We start from the raw sequence: 26,515 nt of genomic DNA, 5'->3' as shown, positions 1-26,515 counted from the left end.
TTAAAACAACAAATCAATTCTTCCCTATTAATGCCCTAAATACCAGCGTAGGAGCACTGTCCTGTTGTAATAAACAGCCATGTGTTCAATTACCGTCTGTTTTCCCAACTACTGCTCTCTTCAGTAATTACACCATGCAATGCATTCTACATTGACATTATATTAATGTGCTGGGAGGAGAGATCTTAAATACGAATTAAATCAAGGCTAAACATTTCAGAGTCGCACAAGTGCTAACAGAGCATTCTTAGAAGAAAGCACAGACCCATTTTTTTTTCTTCATTCCCTTTTCACCTTCATCCTCTGAGTAAATCAATAAATAAAATGTGAGCTTGAAAGAACTCTGTTGCCCCAAAGGGTGCCACAGAAAACCTTTCATAAGCTCTGAATGTCTACTTCACCTATACAAGCTCAGCGATCAGTAAGCAGTGTTTCACAACTATCAACCTACGTCATATCAGTGTTACAGCAGTAACAAAAATCCCTCCACAATAGACAGGTGACAACAAAACACCACTAGAGAAACAAAAGCAGAAAACTTTCTGTGCTGAGACAAACGCAGAAGAATAGAAGTTTCAAAAAAGGTTTCTTATCCTTTTGCAGAACTGTCAAAGAACTTCTATTGACGACCGAACAGCACACAGCAAACAGACCAAACAAAAGGTATGATGAAAGACATATTTACTTGTACAGGGCTCCTTCCCCCCCCCCTCAACCTTTCTTTCCATTTCATCTACACCCACACTGCAAGGTTTGCATTGTGTTGTTAAATAACCAATAGCAACCCAGATGAAACAGTGGAAGGGTTTCTATGATGCTGTCAAGCACCAGACAGATGCTTGGCAGCGTCAATATGGTTCTTTACATTTGGGTTGTGCCAAGATTTGAAATGAAAAATAAAATAGGAATCATAGTATTACTTGAATAAAGACAAAGATGGCAACGAGTTATTGCACAGACATGCAAAAAAAAAAAAAAAAATTTTACTCAATGGAGTACCATCCTACCTGCTGGGTTTTACTTCAGCAATTTGAACCGTTCTGGAAACAGATAAATAAAGCTTTGCTTTTTGCCTGTGTCTTGGAGTGCAACAATTTTAATAGAAAGCAAAATCAAATTCTGGGGGTGTAATGACTGCAGATTTTTAAGCCCTCCAGAATTCACCCATAGGTTTCCGCTGTAAAGGCATGCCAAGTTATGTCTAGCATATGAAGTATGATAAACTTCCAAAATCTGTTTCAAAGTAAAATGCCCTAGGAGATGCTGCAGAACTTTTCTGACAGAGACTTTCAGAAGACATGGAAATTTGCACATTTGGAGGAAATCAAATTTTGAAAGCTTTTCTGACTAAAAGATTACAGTTTACCCTCAAGACCATAATGCATAACATTCAGATGCATTTATGTGTTTTTATAGCAACTGCTCATTTGTTCTCCTTAGGTTATTAGATACAAAACCACCCCAAAATCTTTCCAGGCTTTGAAAGTCATTCTCATTCGACTGGTATTTTCTTTTGTTTCAGCTGCCCAAGCAAATCAAAGGAAAAGCTGTTTCCACCTGACCCAAAATGTTTTATTTAATCTTAATTGAAATGTTTTCATTTCTCTTTCTGATTAATCATCCTAAACATCTAAAAACAAAAAATATCATTTCCAATGAAACATTTTGTCTAAAAATGTTGACCGTTCCAACTTTTCTAAAATTTTTGGCTAAAATTAACTTATTGAGTTGCTAAATGGTATCAGCTCTTGATTGTGATATAATACTCTTTTTTTAATTTCCTTTTTTTTTTTTTTTTCACTGCACCTCTCCTTTAGCTTGAATGCTTCTTGAGCTTTTACGTTCCAGTAAAGGAATCACACACATGCAGCACGTTTCCTCCTCGAGCAATACAGAAATCACAATATAGTGAAACTGTAGGAGAAGAAAAGATAATGAGCGGAGCTCTATCTTTGCAGCACAGCTTATTTACTGCATGGGAGACATACATATTTGTGCAAAAGTGGCAGCGCTCAAACCACCTTAAAAACACTGATGTTAAGTAGACACGCAACTAATGAAACTAGCCAAGGGCTTCAAACTTCAGAGTGTTTTTACAAGGCTACTTCATTAGCTAAACAAGCAAGTGGGAGTTGCTGTGAATGCTGCTCCTTGCTGTACTAGAGGCTTTCCCTTGCTTCTGGTAAACAGAAGACATGAGACAGCCGTGTGAACAGCTCATGGCACAGACTGCCATCTGAAGCCAGGCAGCCCATACGATCACTCATCTTAATCAGCTTCAATAAGCCAACCCACACGCTGGCCACCGCTCACAGCCGCTCCCTCCCCGATCACTCTCACATCATTTGGCCACATTTTCTGCTTTCTCCCCACATCACACAGTTAAGCCAGCACATCAGGAGCCCTCCAAGTCTCCGTCCTTTGGGCGCAGGTGGTGGGAGAAGCCTGAAGTGAGCTCTCCAGTACCTCTAGTGCCAGCCGTGCCTCCTCCACGAGCAGCTCTTATTAAAAAAAAAAGACCAAGTATCCACTAGAACAAAACCAAGCAGGCCTATTTAATTAGGGCAAGCGCTTGAAATCCACTTCTTCACGTTAAACCACACAGTCACACAAGCCTGGGAGGTCTGATTAATTTTAATATGCACGGTTGTGACAAGCGCCTCGGGGGTAAGAGAGGGAAAAAAAATCTCACAAACCCCGCTAGCTCAACAAATAGGTTTCAGCTAAATGCTGTGCATGTTGCCCAGATTAGGATGTTACTATTCAGCAAGGGCTTGAACCCTTAATATGGGGGACAAGAGGCCTGAGAAACAGGTGGCTCGCTCTTCATTCCCAAATAAATGACATCCCCAAAGCTGTGGCACAGAGGCATGCAGAGACAGCCAGCACAATCCCTCATGTATATTTGTATATTACCCGACTGGGTCAGAGGTTTCTCCTGCAGTGATCCACGGGCTGTATGAAGCTCAGAAAGTTAATGACTTTTCCAGTGAGGGGGAAAAGAAAAAAAAAAAAAAAGAAAGAAAAGAGAGAGAAGGCAGACTGCAGAGTGATCTAGCTGGAATACAATGCAAAAGGCAAACCAAAATGAAGTGGGGGTAAGATTGGTAGTGAGCTTTGAAAACACCCACTGAAATGCATAAGGACTATTAAAGAATCTGCCTGACTGGAGGAGTCAGGGGTAAACAGGAGCTCACATTATCACTGTGGTCTTAGTGAACCATTTGTGTGCTACACTATAGAATTCAGGAAGTGAGAGAAAAAGCATTTTGCTTTGCTGCTGCTTGTCTAATATTCTGGAGTGAATGCATCCTGCAAAAAAAATTTAATTACAGAGGCCCATCAGAGAAGACTTTCATTCTAAAGCAAGAGAGGGAGTGGGACTGCATCTTGTCTCCAAAAGCATAAGTTTCCTGCATCTCACTTGACTACAATGCTTTCTTCTATGTTTAAGATGCTGTATCAGCAACTCAGGCGCCTTTCTGAAAAGAGAAAAGAAAAATCCAAAAGCTCCAAGCCTTTGAGGATGTAAGCATGAGAGAGACGTAGAAGAAATTCTAAGCCAATTTTGAAAATATCCATAGAAAGACACTATGAGTATCGGCTAAAGTATCAGGAAAGAAAACACTTAAACTGAAGGTGATAAATGAGCAAACTTCACTTTGAGCAAGCAAGAGCTGGCAGGACTTCAAACTACGCTACCTCTGTTCCAGAGTTAAAGCATTTGTTAATAAAGGTTCAAGCCACCACAGCATTTAAGAGTGCAATTTCTTTGCAGAGGACTATTTCATAAATGTCATCTTTTTTTTTTTTCTTTCTTTTTTTTTTTTTAATCAGAAGTATATGAATGCACATTTCCATATGGCAGTGTCTTTGAAAGAAAGGCATGGAAGTTTAATGCTGGCACGCTCTTCAAGATAAGACATATTTTCTGGTGACAGACTGCGTAGATGAACATGGAACCACAATGGATGCACTTGAAACATCCTTCCACAGCAGCAGGAGTGTATGAGCAAAACTTAAAAGTACTCAACTGAAAATTATCCTCATTCGTCCTTCAGTAAAGCAGCATTACAAAGCCTCTTTGACGTGTTCTTTGTCAAAGGGACAGTGAAGAACCAAATGAGAGAGACTCAGACCTCAACCAATAAGAGTATCCTGAGGCTTTTCTCCTGGATTCATTCACTTTATTTCTTCCCATCTCACCAGACATGATTTAAAAACTGGAGTCTGCTTTCAAAGGACTCTCTTCTTGTGTCCATTAATGGTCTGCTCGAGAATTTATGGCTTAAGAAGAGGGAGATCTCTTGACTTCTTTACAAGATATGATGATTAAAAGTTTGATAATATTAGGAGATATTCTGGGATCTTATTTCAAGTAGAGAGTTTGAATTCAATATGGCTCACTTTCATAGACAGAACTGCTTAAACAACAGCCATTTAAATTACCATAGGAACAGGTGTTGTGATTTATAATGTAAACTTAAACATCAAACACAAATAGGCTTTAGAGGATGCTCAGAAGACAAAAATCAGGCCCAAGAGATCTTTCTTATCACTTTCTTTCCAACAAAATGATTACTTACAGTGTTACAGTATACTACTATAGATGAGGATCTAATACTCACACAGCTTGTTGAAGCCCTGTATATACACATATACTATCTGCTTTCTAAACACTTGAGATTAATTGTTCCTGCTCAGAAGACCTAAGGACTAGCAGATGGAAATTCTGGAGTAGGAACAATATTAAACACTATATATACATAATTATTGTGTGTGAGTGTTGATATAAATATTTACTTATAAATATACACTTTACATGTATGTCTGTGCATATGTATTTATAGAAAAAAAATCCAAGTATTCATTTAAACAGCAAAACAGAATTGTCAGAGATTCTTATTATAGAAGAATGAGCTGTACAGATGAATGAATGCACAAACTCGTATGCACAATCTCTGTGGTCAAGCAGATGTCCATATGATCCTTTTTATCCAGAATTCTCCATACTCTGTACAGTAATATGGATCTTGCTTCAGAAGTCACAGCTCAGGCATTTTAAAGACAAACAGACAGATATATAACCTTTTGAAAACATTTTGAACAAAATTGAAAAAGACAACTGATTTCTAATTAAAAGTTTAGATGGAAAGAGCCAGTGAGCACTCCTAAAATAGGAGACAGCTTACTTGTTTGCCTATATTTTTTTGTTTTTTTCCAGAAGCCAAGTCCTACGTTCAGAGCAAAGGCTACAGAGATTTCAGAGATTTAATTTTCCAGAAGCACAAGCCATGAATTAATATACAGCTATCCAATCCCATTAATAGTGCAAGAAAAAGCTAAGTGGCTGCTTTGGTCTTTGCTTTCATGAACTTGTGTCAAGCTCAGTGACTTCAAAGAGATTTCCATTTCATTTCTACAAATGAAGAGAACAGACAGACAGAGAGTCTCTGCCATCCTCTGATGCCTTAAGAAAACAGAAGAAAAACATGCCTGTATCTCATTCGCCTAATGATTTTAGCTGCAAAAAGAATCCCATGGTCGGCAGACGACCCTCAGGGCAAGGGCTTGAGGTCTGTCACAGTATATAAGGCTTCTCCAAACCCACTCCATTATCTTCATTATTGTATACCAGGAATAAAAGGGGACTGACTCCTCTTCTGAAGTTCAAGTTAGAAAGGACAGAATGTTTCATTTAAAATAACATTGTGTGACTTCAGTAATAGGTTTATGCCTTTGGGGGCCTAAATACTAAAGCTGCATATAAGGATTTTCTGCAGAATTTGAGAGAATAAAAATGAATGCTGTATTAGCAATGAGTAAAATTCCACAAGTTTTAGATTCACTGAAACACTCCATGCCTGTGTGTCAGCATGACTCATTGTCAATCATGTACTTTCATAAAGCAAAAGTAAAATGGCAAGTTTACAGGAAAAAAAGAGGAGCATGGGCTTAAGAGCTAAGTATAAATCCCTATGAAAACCAAAACCATACGCACATGCAGGGAAGAAAAGGAAGTGACAAGCTTTTGGAAAGTTCTTAGGAATTAGTAGGTAGCACGGCTTCCTACAGGGAACGTGACCTGAGGGCTTATAAACAACAAAACAACATGGAAACCACTTATTTGAACAGTGATGATTCCCTTTCTCAATGCACCTGTGGGCTCATGTGTGTACTCACATATGTGCATACATACACGTATGTATTTATGCACCCTGAGCAGTATGTTTCATAACACTGTAAAAATGCTCATCATTTATTGATAAAAAGAATTAAAGTGTCAACTTACTTTCTAACAAACATAATTTAATAAAACCATTTGCCTTACGTTAATAAAGTTTATTGAAACAGTCAGACCTGAATCAATATTTTGGAGTATTTCACTTTTCCTCAAAAGCCATTTAAGAAAAGAGAAGTTCTTCCACTGATTGATGGGAAGTTTGGATCAAGACCTAAAGCTGTCTACCCAGCACTTTTTTTTTCTTTTTTTTTCTTTTTTTTCTTTTTCAGTTTTGAAGAAACATTTGAAAGAATGCTTCAAAAGCACATTTCCCACTGTAATTCAGAAGTCAATTTCAAACAATAAAAACAGAGCAAACACAGACCATTGTACAAGTTAAATAATATATAAACTTCTGAGTACATAGAGGAATGGGAATCTGGCTCTTATCTGGTCTTTGAAGGATCCATGGGAAATTGATTTAATTAAATCTCAGTTGCTGGTGTAAATGTTCCCTTTTCTTCCCAAAGAGAAATAAAATATTGTATTATTGTTGTTGATGTAATGCAGCAAAGCTTAACCAACCTTTTTGGTCTTATCCTACAAAGCCACACAATCAAGCAAGACTAAAAATTATTACTGAAACACACATTTTGAACTATTACCTATGTGTACTGCCAAAGGCTTCCACTCGTACCTTATCTTACTCAAAGGGAAATTCACTAATGTGCTAATCACCTGACCAGCGAACAGTGATGACTGACACCTGTATTACAGCACTACATGAGGAAGACATGAGAAGTAGAGATGAACTAGAGTTAAAAAATCATTGTACTTGTAGTAGTACATAATTCTTTTAGGGAAAGAGACTCCTATCAATGGAGATATGAGAGTCTCTTAAGAACAGTCTTGCCATCTGTACCCAGAAGTATATTTTTTAATTAGCCACTCTGAAAACAATCATGTTGACTGAAGAGAAGGGGGAGGGAGACTTGTCAAAATGATGTATTTGTCCCTCACCACCTTTCAATGCTCTTATGCAAGTATAATTTTCTTCCTAGCCAGCTCACCTCTCTGGCCTCCTTTTGTTTCATGTTCCACTTCCCATTCTCTTCTAAGTTCTGAACTTTTGTTAGTTCTCTTTTAAGGAGAAAAGGAAAAAAAAAAAAAACAACAAATCAACCTTTCCTATTCATTTTTTTCCTGGATGGAGAGTAAGTAGACATGAATATGGCACCCTCATAATGATTTAACTAGGGCTTAATGAAATTTTCATCACAACCTGCTGTTCATTTTAATGGCCTTTGAAAGACAATAGAACAATGGCCAGGGGGAAGAAAAGATTTTCTGTTGCATGCATTTACAAAGCCCAACATTTGGTTGCTCCCCCTCCCCTCTCTTCCAATCTCTTCACAAAGCTGTAGATCTTTTGTTTGTACTGTATATTTTCATTTTAGTAAAGCTGAGATAATGCACAAGCTCTGTAACCATTCTCATGGCTGTCTGCGGCCTTTCCTCAATGGAGGCTGTGCAGCTGGTACAACCTCATACTCAACACGAAAGCCTCTGATCTTTCCTCTCTCAAATAGAAGTCTGGTCTCCCTTTCCCTCTCTATACTATATTCAGAACCTTTCAAATCAAAAGCACAAGATGGGTCATGGCACTGGCCATTAAGTCAGCATAAACTCAAAATGAAATGCTATGATTCTACGTGATATTCCAAAAAAATAGCTCAGATGAAGACTTTGTTTCCCAGCAGAGCCAAACTGTGTGTTCCAGTCAAGAAGAGATTAATTTACAATCCGTCATGCTCATTTCGTCACAGTGTGGCAATCTTATTTTCACTCCAGAACGCAGATTTTCCTAGTGGGTGCTGCCAATTCATACTTAAACACAGAGGTGGCTTTGAGGGCCATGCTTTTAAACATTTGAAATACATTTCTACAACAAGACAGGCAGGTGTGAATGAAAACTAATTGTTATTATTGTGCATTAGGGAATAAGGCTCAGTGAGTTCACAGAACACTAACTGGTCTAAAGACTCTTGGGAATCCAGCTGTAAATATGCATGCTAGATACTTATGGAAGTTATATGAGAACCTCGCCATCCAGTCAGGGGTTTGATTCTACCTCAAAAGGACAGGAACTGAAAATCTTATTTAAAGTTGCTCTGTAGCTTCTCAGAGAGAAAATGCTGGGTCTTAGTCTCAGTGCACAGAGCACAAACGGCGTTAAAACTGACTGGACTTCCAAAAAGAAACTGATTCTCAAGCAGTGACTCCTATGTGCCTGGGTTGAAATTTGCTGGCTGGAAGCAACACAGAGAAAACCTGTGCTGTGCTTGTTTGTATTGTACCCTGCACTACAGATAAATAGAGAACGACATGATGCAGAAATTCCAAATTTAACTTCTTACCTTTCAAATAATGACATGCCTACCAGATATTTTTACACACACACACACACACACACACACACACATGACATTGCAGATAACACCGTTTTTGCTCTAAAAATGGTAGGGGGGTAGAGGGTGTGGAGCGATGTAAATGACCTCCAAACTGTTAAAATTAAAATGTTCACTGTACCCATATTGAGGAGGTTAACAGGATACTGTGTCTATTGCATCTGTGACAAAAAGACCGTATGTCAGACAAAGCCTCCCATTTGGGAAAAGCTAAAAATATTAGCTATGATGGGATACAGTTAAAATTTATCTCTAATGTAGACAAGTACTATGAGTTCTTTATTTCAATTCTGCTAGCAAGAAGAAGTAAATGGAGCAGAAAATAGGAAGATTAAAAAGTGTACATATCCAGAGAATCTGGAGAAAACAAAACAGAAAATTTTGGCCAGTTTCCCAGGCCTTACCTTCTGGTTCATTTTTGATGAGCTCTTCCATTTTTCTTTGCTTAAGGGTGTCTACAACATCCGCTAGGCTCCCTTTGCGCCTTTCAGGGGTTCCCAGGGCTGTGCTGGACAATGATTCTCCACTCTGACGCCCACCTTCTTCTGCCTTCAAGGGTGAGGTAGATGAGTTGTGCGGGGCAAATGAAGACATCACTTTATTGCCATCAACTTCCTGAAAGAAGAGAAAAATGAGATGAAACATTTCTTTCTTTTCTTAAGAAAAGATTAAAAAAAAAAAAAAAAAGATGGTAAGAAAGAACAGTCCTTTGTTCTTCGAGTTCATTGCTGTTTGTTCTTCTGTTGAAACCTTTAAAAAAGCATGCAATGCTTCAAAAACACCCAGAACAAAGCCTATCCATAAAGCATAAACCAAGATTACAGGCTGAAGTGAACAAAGATCAGCTTGCAAGAGAGAAACATAAAATACAGTTTTTCCCTAATTGACAAGAAGTGTTGTACTTGTAGGTTTCCTAATAACAATGATATTGATTACCTTTAATTGTTTGTTCTTTTACAGCTTTCTTTGGAAAAAATCTTCAATTCTTACAAGGACCATTAATTTCCTGACTTTATAAAGTACTTAATGCCATGATGGCTAGCTGCTGTAAGAAATGAAACAGTAATCAAATATTAAATGCCCTTCATCATATGATTTATTTTAACACACAGTTCAAGTAGTTCTCCTATCTCTAAGGGATGAAGCAATTGTTTTCTGTCTTCTGATTTTCTATTTCTCTCTTTCTTCTTACACCTTTATTTCTTGTAGAGACAATATTTTTCACAAAGGTGGCCTAATGACTTGCACTGGCGGCACAGTGACAAAACTCTATGGCTTCCCAGAATATACACACAATCCTCCTCACGTGCGAGTCCACAGAGGTCTACTCATTAATTTTAATGGAAACCAAAACTGGTTCCAGATCTTCAAACTCGCCTTCATTAACGTGAGAGTGTCCCCCTCCAACATAAAGCAATATTCTCTGCCCATATTCCTTTTCCCTTTTATCTCTCATATCCTTTTGTACACATTTCTAAACTCCTTTTTTTCCCCCCTCTGCTAACATATGCCATCTATCTTGCAAAACTTAGGCCAGTGTCTCTAAACAAAGCTCACTGCATAACACAAGACTGCAAACATTAACAGATTTTATTTTGATCAGATTCTCAAGACTTTTGTTTTTTTCATTATTTTATCTTATTTCCTTACACCTTTGCATTCCAGATGTTTAATTAATATTATTTCTGAAAAAGTCATTGGATCATCTCTGATCTGAATCACAGAGTTGGTTGAAAGTGTCTCAGTAATTTTCACCTTGTTTTTATTTTACAGAGTATGAAGGAGAGGCATTTTCCATTTTTAGTGATTCGCATTACATTTTTACCTTTTTACCTTTTTTTTTTTTCCTGACTAATTTTTATTATCTCTGGTTTCCTAAGCCTCAATATTACAGTTAAAAAAAAAAAAAAAAAAAAAAGAGATCTTTCATGAGTAGAATGTAAATTGCTAAAAAAAGATCTTAATAACATCTGAATAAAGCAACATGGAAGATACAAACAATGCATTTGTTTTTCAAAGATTACTTCATTTTGTCAAAAAGACTGACCAGATGACTGCTGGTTAAGAATGGCAAAAAGATTATCGCTGGTTAAGAAAACTTTTAGTGCAAACAATTTTGAGCAGCTTGAATGTGTTATACTAGTGAATAAATTCCCTAACAGAATCGGATTTAGCTGAGATTACAATCTGGGCCGTCATATGCCCCAAAAGCCAAACCCAGTGATGTTAATGAGAGACTTTCTACTGACGTCAATGAGCTTTTGACCAGGCCCCCCAAAAATTTCCAACTCAACAGAAATGCTCTTCTTTTTCTCAAAACTCCCTCCGCTTTTGTCACGCAGTTGAAATATTATTAGTTGTGAACAGGGGATGTCAAAAGTGAGTCGTAGTTGAATGTTGGTGGTGGTTGTGTTGGTTTAATGTATAAACCTGAGGAAACAATGTTTTTTAATCCTGGTCTAGATGAGCAAAACAGTGGACTAGAGGATCTGTTCAGACCTTATTTAACATTCAAACCCATTTTCATCAAGCAGTACTTTTTTTCCAATGAACAACTCCAAAAGAGGAAATATCCTGAAAGCTGCTTTCTGGTTCACACTTCAAAGACACATAAGCCAAATACCATCCTTAGTTACAGTACTTAAATCCACCTGTACCATCAGTTATTTATAGAAAAAATATAGTTCCTTGTTTTCCCAGCTATCAGCTCTCAGAATGGGCACCGAAGACACACACTTGTGCTTCTCTATATGTCACACTCCGGACACAAACACAAAGGAATTACAACAGCTGTCTAAATCTCAGAAATTATCACTGTGGTTTCTATGCACATTTTGAGTACAGGTAAGTGTTTTCATACGTAGAAATCTATTCTGTGTATACGACAAGTTCATTATAAGAGAAGAAAGATAAGCACGTAAGATCTAGAGGGACATGCAAGTTAATAGAAGGTGATCTTTGAACTCTCAAACTGCTTGGCTTTGAAATGGACCCCGTCAGTACTTCTAGGATCTCTAAAAATTTGCTGTCTCCATTCTGAGGAAGAGGAAATGTGCAGGGCAAGGACAGAAGTGCAGTCTGTGAGTTACACTCAGCTTCTTGTTTTTTGAACTGTTCTCTGCAACCACGTGAAAAGTCACTTTTGTTTCTGCATTTCCATTTCCTACCTGTGAAATAGGCACAAAGCAACTATTTCCTTACATAGTAAAGGTCTTGAAATCGCAAACTCAAAGCATTTACACAGAATCACCATTAGGAAGACTCTATAGCTGGATGGATAGGAAAGGGAAGTGCCCTGAGCACTTTTTAGAAGATAAATGATAGATTCAACAATATATCTAAAGTAGTCAACTCCAAAGCAAATTATTTTCCTAGACTGCTGTTATGTGCGCATGTATGCAGTGCCTGCGTATCACATATGTGGGCTATTTATACACTTGTGAGATTTAACATACACTCCACTTAATCAAAACATATACAGTAGGGGAACAGCTGCAATCACATCTCAGTGGGCTAAATTACAGTACACCAGTGAATTATTCATTCAAGAAGATCTGTAGCAATCACACATTCATTGCGTGATTTGCAATCTAAGAGGAATCCTCTCCTTTCCTTAGCAGGGGATGAGTGTGCACATCAGCTACTGGTGGTGATGAGAGTCCAACATGTACACTTCTGGTGTATCAGCTCAAGAACGTGCCTTCCCCACTTGTCCATGGTTCTTTTATTGTCATTCAGAACAGTCATCTGAAATGCTCAGCTATTTTATTGGCTTTCACTTTACATCCCCTTGGTTCATTTTGTTCTTTCTTAAGTCATTATTGGAGGTAGTGAAAAAGGAATTTCAGGGATTCTGGACTGTAACAACAAAAACCAAACCAAACCAAACCAAAAAACAATGCAACAGAACAGTATACTTCCAAATAAAAAACTTACTCATCTTATAGTTATATAAAAAAACGTTCAGCAAGGAAACTCCTCTGAAATGATGGACATGAGTTTAACCATCTCCCTGAAAACATCCCGAGAAATCCTTAACGGCAGGAAAGCTATCCCAGCAACAGCCCAACCTTTATCCCCTAGAACGCAGGTCCCCGTAACAAGTGAGATTTAACAGTTTCCTTTTTTGATAGAACACATTTACACAACTTTTTTTTAGTTACCTGGGAGGAAAGCAACAACGCTGTAACAAATGGTATTAAGGACGTGAGTATCTACTAGCGGCATGTTAAAGTGGATTCCATAAAGCCACACAAAGCTCAAACACCAAAAGGGGTAAAAAAAAACCATCACTCCTCCCTCAGCTGCAACCATTTCACCTGTTCAAGTGTGATTACACTGCAGCCTCTGGCTCTGTTAATCCCAGAGTGGTTTGATGCAGTCAGCAGCTGCTCCATGGATAGGGACGGTTGCTTATTTATGCTGCAAATTTCTCTGCTAATGCGAGCTGGCACTACATGTCCCAAAACCCTGCCCTGGGACTATACTCACCCACACCTGATGCTGCTGCTTCTTGGTTTTCCCACTTCGGAATGGCCGACAGACCTAGAGAGATCCTGCTGGCTGAGATAACCCAGTACCTTCTTTCCCCACAATAACAAAAAGGACCAGACCACGCGTTCTGTCTTCTGCTTCCCTCTCAAGCTAGAACCCAGAGGAAGACCTGCTCGGTTGCAAGAGAGTTGCCGTTGTATCGCCAAACAGCTTTCCACCTATGAAGGAAATAACTCTTCCAAGGTTTAATGATAAAACAGGCTTCTGCCCTTTTGGGATGAGGTCAATAATCTTCCTTTGTTAATCTTGAGCAAGCTTTACTTAATCTAGCCCCCTTGTCACCTTTGTGATTGACAGGAAAAGTCATGTCACTGGACAATGGACTTATCCTCACTGAGCAATATCTTTTTTAAAGATTACACAATGTTACCCTTGCTCTCATAAAAAGTGCAAACATTTTGCTGTTAAAGGTTCCTATTCATTCCAACTGTATCTTTCAGATTTTCTCTGGGTCCAGCAGAGACCAATTCCAACTCTAAAAAGGGACAGCAAAATGCCTAACAAAAAGAAATAGGTTGTTCTCAGTGAGATTTCCAAAGCATCACTTAATGCTCCAAATTGATCTCAGCTTCTCCATCCCATCTAGACAAGCACTTTATTGCAGTCTGCAATTACACTCAAGCCAACTGTGTTTCTCTGACAGTAAATTTTTGTCCCAAACCAACCGATATTCGAAGCAGAAGACAACCCTAAACTAAGTCTGAAACTGTTAATTATCACCATATGGTATGCAAGGAGACAGCATCTGCAGCAAAAAAAAAAAAAAAAAAGTATGAGAATCAGGCTCTTGGCTTTGCAACCAAGAACACCTGGAATAAAATACTTGAGTCTTTAAAACTAACACTGATATTGTCTGATTTTAAGAAGCCTGTGATCCCAGAAGCTACCTAACAGGTTCTTTTTTCAAAGCTGGAATTTTGCCCAATCTTTGCTCTTTTATAATGTGTAAAGAAGACATGAAAGCAAATTTCTTTTTTTTTTTGCTCTGCTTTTTACATTACACAGTTTTATAGTCTCCATAGTGACCAGAAAGCTGATAAGAGTGTGACATAAGACAATCAAAAACCAGAATGCTTCACACTTTTGAAAACAAATGATTCTTAAGCAGATTTGTTCCACTTGCTATTTATTTTTGTTTTAGTTAATAGATATTAATTCCCTAAAAGCTTATATTAAAGATCCAGCAATGTAACCACTTCAGGTGAAAATCTGAAAGCTATAAAACACTCCTAGTGCCCACAGGAGGTCCACCAGTAATTAAGGGAAAAACAAAACTTGACATTTCCACTATTTTTAAAAAGGTTTAAAAGATACAAAACACACATACAATATTCACAATGCAAGAATGATCTTTTATTTTCTTTTACCCTTCTATTTAGGATTTTTGCCTTAATTAAAGTAATTAACTTTAGCAGCACAAGTACCATCAGCTTTCAATGGGCATCATATCTCTAAATCACTTAAGTGACTCTGAAAATTCTTCCCTCCTGTGTTCTGTGCCATAGGGCTGTTGTGCAGATATTATCATAATCCTATGTGGTTTGTGGTGGCTGGCAACCTGGCACCTTCAGGAAGATGAAATGTATGTTCCTCAAAGCACCCCAGTGGACACAGTTCCTTCTAACTGTAGAATTTCTATGCTTCTACCTTACATTTAAATAGGTCTTGTGTCTATTTGCTTACTTCATAGAGCAAAGTTGCTCATCAGTGATTGAAAAGAATGATCCCCAAGGAGATGTAAAAGAAACAACGGAGAATATGGAGAGGAAGAGGAGACAGCATGTAAAAGGGCACAGACACTGAAATAAACAGAAAAAAAAAGAAAAAATAAAACAACTCAGGAGGAGATAAATACACCATTAGGAATTAGGAACTGACAAGTGCACAATCTGAGGAGGCATAAAGGAGATGTTGAAAGGTGTCACATAATCAAACCTAGAACATCCTCAGGCTGTGGTTCTGCAACCAGAGCCATGCAAACTGATAGCTATTCTTATGTGGGTGTTCTTTTTTTTTTTTTCCTTAGGACAGAGATTTTAATGAGGAGGTACTGAAATGTAATGGAGAGTGAAGAAGTTGATGAATGGGGCTGAAGAGTCACCTGAAGAGGTCATCATGGCAGAGAAGTAAGCATTTTACCTGAATCAGGGAGACTGAACACACTAAACAGAGACACTTTTTTTTTTCTTTTGGCACTGATCATGCTAGCGTCCAATGAAATACACTCCAGTTAAATTTTGTTTTGGTTTTACTACTAGGATCCATTTGAGTCTCCAAGTTCCATATTTTGGAATTTTTATCAACCACCAGACTTACAAAAGCCTGGTCCCATCCACATCTCCATTTAAAATGCTAATGGCTTGGTACCACCCTTATTATTATTGGTTTTTTTTTTCCCAGCAATGATCACTACTTCTTGGTGGTAATCTCTCAGGTGGTATTTATTTGACGCCAAGTTCTGTATCTGATTAATGACCTCCTTTTGATAAGGCAGGAGATATCCCGCAGAGATTTCAGTGAGAAGACTAGCAGGTATTTCCAGTGTTTGACATCTATGAACCTTACTGAAAATTAGTTGAAGCTCAAAAAGACCATCTCTTCTACAGACTCTGCCATATCATGTTTTCTTTTCTCCTACAATTTTCCTCCACGTGTGGAACTGAGACAATAATATACATTTCCTGCAGATTAGGACAGTTTCTATAACTGAGGCAAAAAGCATAGAGATTATTGGGCAAAAGCCTCATGGCAGCTGTATTTTCATCTTTATACAATAAATACTCAGTTCTTACATTACTCCGCAGTGAACTGCAGCCAATCAATTGAAACCAAAACTGGGAGCTCTCATGTATCAAGCAGCACCCCACAATAATCAACATTAAGGCTGAAACACTTTGGGTTTTTTATGTTTTTTTTGTTGGTTTTTTTTTTTTTTTTTTTAACCAAATTCCATGACACTCAGCTGTCAAAACTGTATGAGCAGGGGAAGATTTCAAACAATTCCAAGCTTTGGAGATGGGCTGTTAGAAACTGATTGGCTGCATTCACACAGAAGGAATAACTTTTAATTTGTTTCACAATTTATTTCTAACTTCACCCTCTGTAATATACAGCACACAGGAGCAGGGACATAAGGAGTTTCAGTATCAAAAGAAAAAGGAGGTGCCAAAGAGAATTTTTGAAAATATACAATATATATTCAATTAATTCCCACAGATTTCATTACAGGTCCCTGAAAACAAGACTTGGAACCAGCACAGTGTGAATGACTGACCCTCTGCACATCTTCAACATACCACTATCAGGTTATCTATAGCACAGAGCACAATCTGATAAACAGTGCTTTAAGACAAACATTTCTTCTGCTTTTGCAGATCTTCATTCCAGCCCATCCCCAATTATACATCAGAAGTTTAGTATTTTTCACTGCTTATCCCACCATTTCTACTCAATTTATTGCAAATCAAAGAATGATATCCAACCTGTGTAAGTCTGAAGTGTAAAAAAAAAAATCAGAAAATATTATGAGGTAAATTTTAGAGCCTTTTTACACTGGATATCTAACAATTCATTTACTTATTTTGTGCTTCAGATTTTGGTTCTGTTTTTAGCCCACCTCTTGCAATGAAGCATTCTTATATCCAAAAGGCCTGCAAATCTTTCTACAGATTGAAGGTATTAAGAATGGTAAAATATTAACAATCACTTTATATTGGGTAAACGTAGTTAGCACCCTAATTCCTGACAACACATCCTCAGACCAGATCTCTCCTACCATTTCTTCCTCCAGCAAAATCCATTTTAAGAATGTAACACAGGATTACATCTATTTGCTCTCAAAATACTTAACAAACAAAAGTGGTATTTTGAGAACTCCTAATATGTTAGCTATAACCTGCAAAAACAAAGAACATGTTGTACTATGATGGCCTTGTTATCTTCTTGCTAGTAATCTTTATGCTTAAAAAATAATAAATAAAACTCTGTAAAAGCACTTTTAAGACTTTTATGATGTCTTCCCTGGGGGACTAAAGATCACCCTTAAGACCTTGCTAAACAAAAAATAAGACTACTTATCGAAACAGCTTGGTAGAATCTTCAGCATACATTAAATCCTTCTAATAGTTTGGAAATCATGCAGTATAAAACAATTATCTCTGTAAAAATCCACGCTTACTAGCCACATACAACAATTCCATTTTTCAAAGTGCTAGAAAACTACACTGAGCATCAACAACAATTTCATCACCTGCTTTCTTACTATGAAACAAACTCACTGTCTGTGCTAACTCCTTCAAATAAGGGGACCATCTGAATAGTACTTAGTAATAAAATAAAATAGAAGTAATAGGCTAGCAATGACTTCATGGGTGTCTCCAGCTATCTGTCTTCCATACAATGATTCACCACAATCTACAGCTAGGAAATGAATGTAAGATCATCTCATATGTTCTCTGACAGCCCACAGAGAATCATACCAAGCAGCTGTATTTCACCTCATTCCTTGGTGTGGGTGGCTGAGAAGAGAAGGGAGTGAAGAACTCTACTCACACACCATTTAGAGTTTGGTCAAAATTGGGTCCTCTGTGCTGAGAACAGTTTGGAAGATGGCATTTGCTCTAGTAAAATGCCTCAGACAGTGAGGTTTCCCATTCTCACTATTAATACTGTACACAGTTTAAAAAACAAACCAGAAATTCTCACTACTCTCAAACACTGCCTCATGTTTGCTTCCTTTCACCCCAACTCTTCTTGCACAGCTGCTTCTTCCAGTGCTGTGGTCCATTTCATTTCTCTGTGAGAGCCTTTGCACCACTTTGCATATTTTTACTTTCCTATTACTAGCCCATATTTAGCCCCCCTTCTTTCAGACTTCCCTCACAAATCAGGTCCTACAACTCTTTAATCATTTGTTTCTTGCATCTGAAACCCCTCCAATTTGCTGACTTCTGCAACGTGGCTAGAAATGAACACAACATTTCACATGTAATCTTAGCACAGTTACAAGAAGAGCAATTACTTCCTTGTTGCTGCCTTTTTTGCTACCTTGCTGCATTATAAGCTCATATCTAATTTTTTATTTTTTTATTTTTTTTTTTTAAACACACAAATCTTTTTCAGCATCACTGTTTTCTGAGTGCCTTAGTCCCATTGATTATCTGTGTTTTGGATTGCTTTATCCGGCTGCATCAGTTTGTAACATTACATCTGATTATTTCCTGCCACGCAGTTCTCCTCTTGATTTCTGTGATATTATGGCTCTATTCTCCCTGGTGCACCACTGGAAATTTTACTTTTTTTTATACTTCACTTGTTCAAACTTCTAGAATAACATATCTGCTTCTCCATCTTTCTAAAATGCCATTAGTGCTTGCTGCCTTGTGCATACCATACCCAGAACCAGCAAGCTTCCAGCAGGCAAAGGACTACTACAAGTACATTGCTTTCAGTTCATTTTTTACCAGCCACCTTAGAATAATGCAAGAGACAGATGCTGCTAGCAAACTAAGGTGAGGTAAAACATACTATAATGAAGGATATCTGCAAAGAATATGCTGTCCTAGGAACTTCTATCATTCCTCCAGAAGGAATTCTGATGATATCTGTGATTGTGACTTCACAGATATTCACCTTTTTCTGGCGTTCACCATATCTTCCTCTTTCTAGTAGCAAAATAAAACCATATTTACAACATAATTCTACCTACCTCCCAGCAACTTATTTCATTACTATCTTTCTCTTTTTATAGTTACTTCATCTGTTTTAATTAATGAAACAACACTGACGTCAAGGCTAACGGGTGACATGCATGAAACGTCCTATGAAGGAAGTCTCTTCTAATGCACACACACTTGCAGTCTGAATTTCATGCCATGTCCAATAATCAACTCTTTTGCATTACTTGTTCTTTATACTTTAGAAGATCTTTGCCTACACATTTAGTATCAATATATCAAATACCAATATACTATAGTATTAGTATTTAGGACTTTTGCATATATCCAACATGAAGGGCAGGTGTGTGACTACATCCCCTATGGTCTTCAAATAATCGTGTTCTGCTCTACATATTTCCCATCTATTTATTTATTTCTATTACGTATTGTTCTTTTGCTTGTCAGAACACTACAATTCGACCTTTAGAGCATCTTAACTATCAAAATCAACTTCTCCCCCATAGACATTAGTATCAAACTAGCCCTTTTCTTGAAAACAATCTCCTGTAAGTTGCCATATTCTAGAAGGACCAGAAACAATTATCAACATCAAATAGGTACTTGAGAAGCAGCCCCAGTGTCTCCACTGGAATTCACTGCTGTATAGGACACCACACGTAGAATATAAATTTTCAAAATTAGTCCTACTGGTTCAGAAAAATGTATGTCCTCGTCATTTTTTGAAATGCACACCACCCAGCAGATGGCTCATGGGCTCATGGATCTGCTTTTATGCTAGGTCCCCACTATCTTACCTGCTTTTTCTAGACCAATTACTTTCTGTCTTCTGCTTAATCTCATAAAATTCTTGTTAAGCAATGTCTACAAAAACAATAATTTATGGAATTTTCCAGGGAATAACCATTTTCATCCTCTTCACCGATTATTAAAAGATTTATTTTCTCTCCTACACTTATTTCACCTGCTCTTCTGTTCATGTCCTTTGTTACTTGATTCTCTTTCTATCAGTCACTGTTCCATCATTTTAGTGAAACAGAGTTTGGAATTCTGATATAAACCAAAATAGTTCTCTTAGCTTCGGAAGGAAGACTGCACGAGAAAAAAGACAGACAGACAGACAGGAAGGAAGGAAGGAAGGAAGATAGAGAGAAATTCTGTGTTGATAAAACAGAATAAAAACCTTCACACGAAGTCTTTTCCACAGAAGATGTTTCAGAGGAGAAACCAATCTTATTTGAACCTTATGCACTCCCAAGAGAAGACAGTGTTTGATCAGAGAATGCCACATATATCAGAGTAAATAATAAAAATTAATGATAGAAGTCAATTCACGTAGCATTGATACACAGTAGTATGTATAAGACTCCAAAACTTGTAAGTTAATCCCCATAACATATCTTTGTGATATTACATACAGGGTAAACTTGGAAATGACATGTACTGACTTGCCAGGTTCCAAAACAAGCTAATTCAACATTCAAAGGTTCCTGCATACCAGTTCTCTATTCACTCTTCTGGCTCTTAGTATACCTCAGATGTCAATACTGTGTCCTGTGCAGGGAACAGCGTAACTCCATTTAAGTCATTTAAGACTTATTCTAAAGTTCATTCAAGCACAATTTAAACAAGATTTAAAATGCACATAGACACTCCCACCCCTGGAGCAAGATTAGACTGTGTTTGATTGATGTGAAAAAGACAGACAAACTCTAACTCATGATGGATTCACAGTTCCTCTCACTCCGGGGATCAGTTATTCTTTCTCCTGTTCCTTTAAACTGCAGACAGTGGTCTATATTGCCCACTATGAAAAGACCTTTGTGATAAGATGATATCAGGAGATGTCGTGAGACTCCTGATTAAGAATTATACGGTAATCAAACTGTACAGAACAGCTGGTTTTCCTCCCCTTTCTTATCACCTACCTAAATTAATCTGACTAATACAAATAAGCTTTATTAGCTTTAAAGTAGTTCATTCTCATTGTCTCTCCTTTTTTTTTTTTTTTTTTAAATTATAATAATATCCCTGTAGTATATTAGGCCCACTATACATTTCCTTTACCAATCAGTCTAGCCCACTGTTATATACAGTGTTCACAAACAAGCAAAATAACCCAAAGAACATCTAGTCCTCTACAGTCATAATTAAAACCCACCGTTAGCAGAGAAGGAATAACATTTTGCTGGAATTAGCCCTTCTTCTCGAAGCTATTCTTTGAATCACTGATTTCTGAGTATTCCCTGTAGTTTTCAGTCATCATGAAGTGATGCTGGAAAACTCATAGAACTGCCCAATCCAAACAAGAAAAACTGAAGTTTCTCCACTTTGACTGGAAAGAATGTACGCCTACTTTGGAATGACGAAGCATTGGTTGACTAATAGAGAATGATTTTGCAAAATCTGCTTCTTCCCCCACCCCCCCCCCCCCGCCTTAAATATGTCAAGAATGAGTCCCAGGACACAACCCAGCCAGGTGTCACTATGCTTGCCAGCACAGTGAGCTGAGGTACAGGAGAATTATAATAAAATGTTCTCTGCATTACATTTTATTTATTTATATCATTATATTTAGCAATATCAATCAGGGAAACATAATTAAAAAGCTCCTATTGAGCATGTGAGACCTTAAGCACAGAAAGGGGGTGAACACAAAGGCAAGCTGTTTGGTTGTAAGAGTCAAATTCCTTCTTTTAAAATATACGTACATCACTCCAAAAGTAATGCCTCTTATTTATTTATATGGAAACTACAACAGATAAAAAGAGCACAATAATACTATTTTAGAGTACAGCTACAAAACACTCTTGCAATACAGACACCACCATTAGCTATACATTTTTGCCAGCAATGGAAAAGAGCCTATATGTTGTGCCTGTAAAAACCTGCATGGCAATCCATAATGTGGTTTGTCTTCACATTCCTGTTGGCACTGCTGAAACACACCACCAACCGCCTCACTGTGCTTGCATCCACTGTTAGGTCTCCATAAATGTTCAGTAAGTGTTGATGAATGTCAGTGGGTGCATTTTTTCTTCACATGGAGGACTTTAACTACACACCCTTGCTTCATACACACTTCCATGCCAGACGCCATTTTGTCAGACTGTCCCTCTGCTGCCATCTGTCACACAGCAACAACATGTAACCTAATACTGGCAGAAGGTTCAGCCTCTTCTACCGTTCCACCAACATCCGACTGGCATTGTGGGCCAATATAATAAAATAAAAGATATTACTTTCAGAGCAGCCCTCAAACATATCTAAATTTACACACACATACACACGTATATATAAATATATAAAACATTTACATTACATTTCAGAGAGTTTACTTGTTTTTCTTCCTTCTATTCTGGTCTATGTGTTTCTATTCTTCAGCATATGAAATTAGACGTCACAGAAGAGTTATATAAATATTCTTGACATAGGTTTTTAAAATCTTCAGATGTACACACGTGTGGAGACTACACACTTGAGAAATACTTTCCCTAAATTCAGTTACGTGAAACAGTAGTGCAAATCCCATGCAAATTCTATGATAAGGAGAAACTATGCTACAAGGTACAAACAAGCAGAAGGTATTTTCCGGCAAGGCCAGTCCATCTGAAAGACATCCAGTCCTTCTTACAGTATCTTTAACATTACTACAAGTTGCACTTACATATTTTAATAAAGCCCATCTCAGTATGTTTTGGTGTTACATTTCTGTTGTTCAAATACCACACACTGTCTTGCAACTTGAGGTTCAAAGACATTTTTGAAGCATGCAGTAGGGAGATGTTATGATGACACTACGCTGCAACATGAGTTAAATCTGGTCATGGGTTGCTTTCTTGAATAGTTCATACACTATCATCATAGGTATGCTCACAGCTATTAATGCTAGTAATGGCTGTGATATGACAGCTTTGTTTCTTTCATCAGTATCCTGTGTTAATTGGCATGCATGTTTATGTCATTCTTAAAAATGCAAAATACTTTTTTCCTTCCATCCAGGCCTTATATAAAAGCTAAGTTAAAAACTTTGGTACTCTCCCAGTCTCGTTTTTCAACTCTGTTTTATACAACTTTATCATGACACAATGTTTTCCCTGATGACTTAGAAACTGGATTTATAAAAATACAGAAATCCCTACGATGGTGGTTCAAACTCGCTCCAGGCCTATATAAATCAAGATAATGTTATCACATAAGCTGTTGATCATGTGAAAAGATTAAAGGATATGGAAATCACAGACACCCTAATCAATCAAAATATCACCTTCAAAGGAGAAAAACTAGGATTAGGAAGGCTCATGGAATAGAACTGGGGGTGTAGTTATATCTTTTAGAAATTCAGTGACTAAATAGGAATTCCTTAGAACTGTAAAACAACATCCTTTTGTAATCATTATTCTACTAAAACACTTATCATCAGCCTGATTCTCCTGATTTCAGCACATAATTATCTAAAGAAGCTAGCTAGAATATTGACTGGCTAGCAAGAGTTTCATAAGATCTCCACCAGCAAATTGCGTTTACCTCCACAGATTATTTTCAGTGACCATGGGTTGACTTGTTCAGAAGACTAAGCAGTCAAGAAGTCTCACTTCCAGAACACATTTTGGTTTAAGTCTTTGTGTGCAAATTTATTAATTTTTCATCACGGTTATTATTCACTTCAGTGACAAGCATGACTTTCTTCCTTGAAACTACCAGAATTAGGCTTAGTACCAGAGAGGTCAGCTACTGCATGCTGCAAGCTTTATAAAATGTGACCAGAATTAGCTATGAAAATTTCTTAAAAGAAATAGTCGTTTCTGTTGTTTTTTTTCTCTTTTGCTCAAGCACTGATGAGAATAAGCACTCTCTTAGAGCAGCACAGAGGATACCCATGAAAATAAACTGGAAAACACACAGCAGTCTTTGTAAACTCCTAGCCATCCTTGTGACTGCAAGGATTGCATTAATTTTAGATTGGCACAGATTACTAGAATTTTACATGGAAATTTACGTGGAAATTTACATTTACGTGTTCTGCTTCAGTAACGTGAACCTCCAACAATATATGGGGATAAGCATAACAGTAGCTTTTAAATGTCATCGTTATTCAACGTATTTACTCTCCACGTATTTTCTGACTCATGTCTATATGCCTGCCTTACTGACTATATTTTTTTTGCTACCATTAGCTCTAAAAAAAGTTGATGCAGCTACGAAAGAAGGAACTGGTCTCTACTCTGCAGACATATCATCAACAAAATAGTCAGTTAAGTACAATTTGCAGAATGTTTATTACTAAGGATGACATGAGGCAAAAAGGACATTGCTTTATTTTTAAACCTCAGGTTAAGTTAGTATTATATGCAATTAATAAAAATATCATATTTTTATGCAACTAAATATGACCTCTAAAGCCACAGCAAGACAGAAAATGTGGGACCCTTTAATGTCATTTTTACAGTCATTTATCTGACTATAACCACACTTTACAGCGTTAAGGTCAACCGGTCATGAAGCATGAGCTACACTTCTGACTAGCATGCACCACATTTGACTTGAGAGTAAATAAGGGACTGACACTCCATTAACCTTCACAAGTACAATTATTTATCAAAACAGTTCAAAAGAGTACCCGACAGAGAACTGATAATTCTGGAAGTGAAAAACGAAACTGTAAGAGCACAAACTGATCCTTTGCCAGTGAGGAAGAGCTATTTCCTACTATTCCTGGGGCAAGTCTTCAAGTCAGTTTTTAACACAGCTATTCATTTTAAAGGACTGTCCCTTAACTCAAGTTGGTTTCGACAAAATGTCAGAGATTTTTTTTTCTTTTTTCTTAATTTCCATCTTCTTTTCTGAAAGTAATATATGCTAATATCCTCCTCTATTTATAAGCAGCTTCAAAGACTTCCCTCGGAAACACATATAGAAAATTCAGAAGAGTTCTGACACATATGGTCACACATACTATTTTGTGCTTTTTGCTTCATCATGACAACTGTACCTGTTCAAGACATTCCTATTTGGTGAGCTGATTGTAAAATTCCTACCATTGCATAAACTTGACTTGTTTTATTACAGAACCTAGAGCGGTTTATATCCATGTGGTCTTCAAATTTTGTTAATTCTGAAAAAATTCTATATCCTTATGTTGTGAAATTTTATCTGACTGAGGCATGAGGTTGAGCTGCTTATCAGCAGCTGTCATCTGCCATCAATTACTTTGACTCTTTGCAATAGCTCTCCACATTTTCAAAAAAGAAGGGAGTTTGCCCAAAATCCATCACCAAAAACAGTCAGGAGAGAACAGGCAAAGCAGAGTCAATTTTGACTATTTGTCTATTTTCCGTGAAATATACTCATTTTGTTTCAATTTCAAATGTTCAACTGTTTATCCTAACACTGAGGGGGAAGGGAAGAATACAAGTCTGAAAGTCTGATTTAGCTACTGCAGAGGTGGAAGGGGCTTAGCAGCACATCACAAGATGTGCACACATTACACAACCAACTTCTGCTCGCTCACTCATGCCTCTAGTAAGTATGCCCTGCATGAAGATGAATTCGTGATCAACTGGAAATTTCATCCATCTGCCATCTTGTCTCATATGCTTCTTTTTTCCTTTGGCAGTTAAGCATACTCCTTTTTTCCACGGCAACCCAGACTTATCTCCAGCCTCTCTCGAGAGCACAGATGGGAAGTACTGACCAACTATTCACCACTCCCGTAGTAGTTACCGTAGCAGATCTCCAGAAAACCTGTGGTAGGCACCAAACAATCTAGTCTGTGCTCTTCCTTTAGTTCAGTACTAGTTTCACAGCTTTGTGAAACACAAGTTCCATGAGCACAAACAGCTATCATGTCAAGACGGCTCAAATGCATATGTCACGAGACAAAATCTCAAAATGTAAAAACAGAGAGACAAGGCAGAAGAAATTGCCTTGAAGAGGAACGTGGCTTTCCCACAAGCAAGTAGCCCAAAACACAGTAAAAAGAGAACTGTTGACTGATACTAGAGTCAATTTCTACTAAGTGTCTTGTAATAAAGTGAGAAGATCGAGTTGATAATTCCATTTAGTAGGGGATTTATTAAATCCATGAAATATAGAAAAGTACAACCCTCATTATAGCCGTTACCTTCTTATTTCAGCTTGTACAAACAGTGAATTTCTTGAAGATCATAAAAGGAAATGTATTTTGATTTTTAAATCTGTCATACACTTTATCTTGTTCATATGAAAACAATTATGCTCAGAGGAGTGAGTACTTTTTAAATGTGACTCAGATAATTGATATCATGAGGTCTGATGTTTATTTTTTCCCCATTGACTTACAGATCAAATGTCTTAAATTTAAAAGATTTCCTCCCTGCTGATTCCTTGTCTTGGAAACTCACTCTGGGACTTGAGACTCAACATTCCCTATTCCTCCCTGTATGAAAAGCTCCAGCAGTCAGCCTTCACTGGCAGTTCTTTTGATATGCAAGAGGCTCTATAATCCGTTTTGCTATTCTGCAGCTCTGCAGTCATAGCTCGGCAAAGCTAAGAAGCCCTAGAACATGGCTTCTGCCAGGGAACTAAGCAAAAGACAGTGACACACAAAGCCTTCC

At 37.5% G+C, this 26,515-nt stretch overlaps 1 protein-coding gene across 17 annotated transcripts in view; it reads right to left on the bottom strand.

Annotated features, from left to right (window-relative positions):
* SOX5 (SRY-box transcription factor 5) overlaps positions 1-26,515 on the bottom strand; it is a 637,312-nt gene that overhangs the window by 211,976 nt on the left and 398,821 nt on the right. For all 17 annotated transcript variants that reach the window (XM_048933367.1, XM_048933363.1, XM_048933368.1 and 14 more), the window contains one exon: positions 9,096-9,306. In XM_048933367.1, coding sequence (XP_048789324.1) covers positions 9,096-9,306 — 211 coding nt within the window. The remainder of the gene's footprint in view (positions 1-9,095; positions 9,307-26,515) is intronic.

The sequence above is a fragment of the Lagopus muta genome, chromosome 1, assembly GCF_023343835.1.
Source record: "Lagopus muta isolate bLagMut1 chromosome 1, bLagMut1 primary, whole genome shotgun sequence".
NCBI lineage: Eukaryota > Metazoa > Chordata > Aves > Galliformes > Phasianidae > Lagopus > Lagopus muta.
This window is presented reverse-complemented; position numbering and strand designations above follow the sequence as displayed.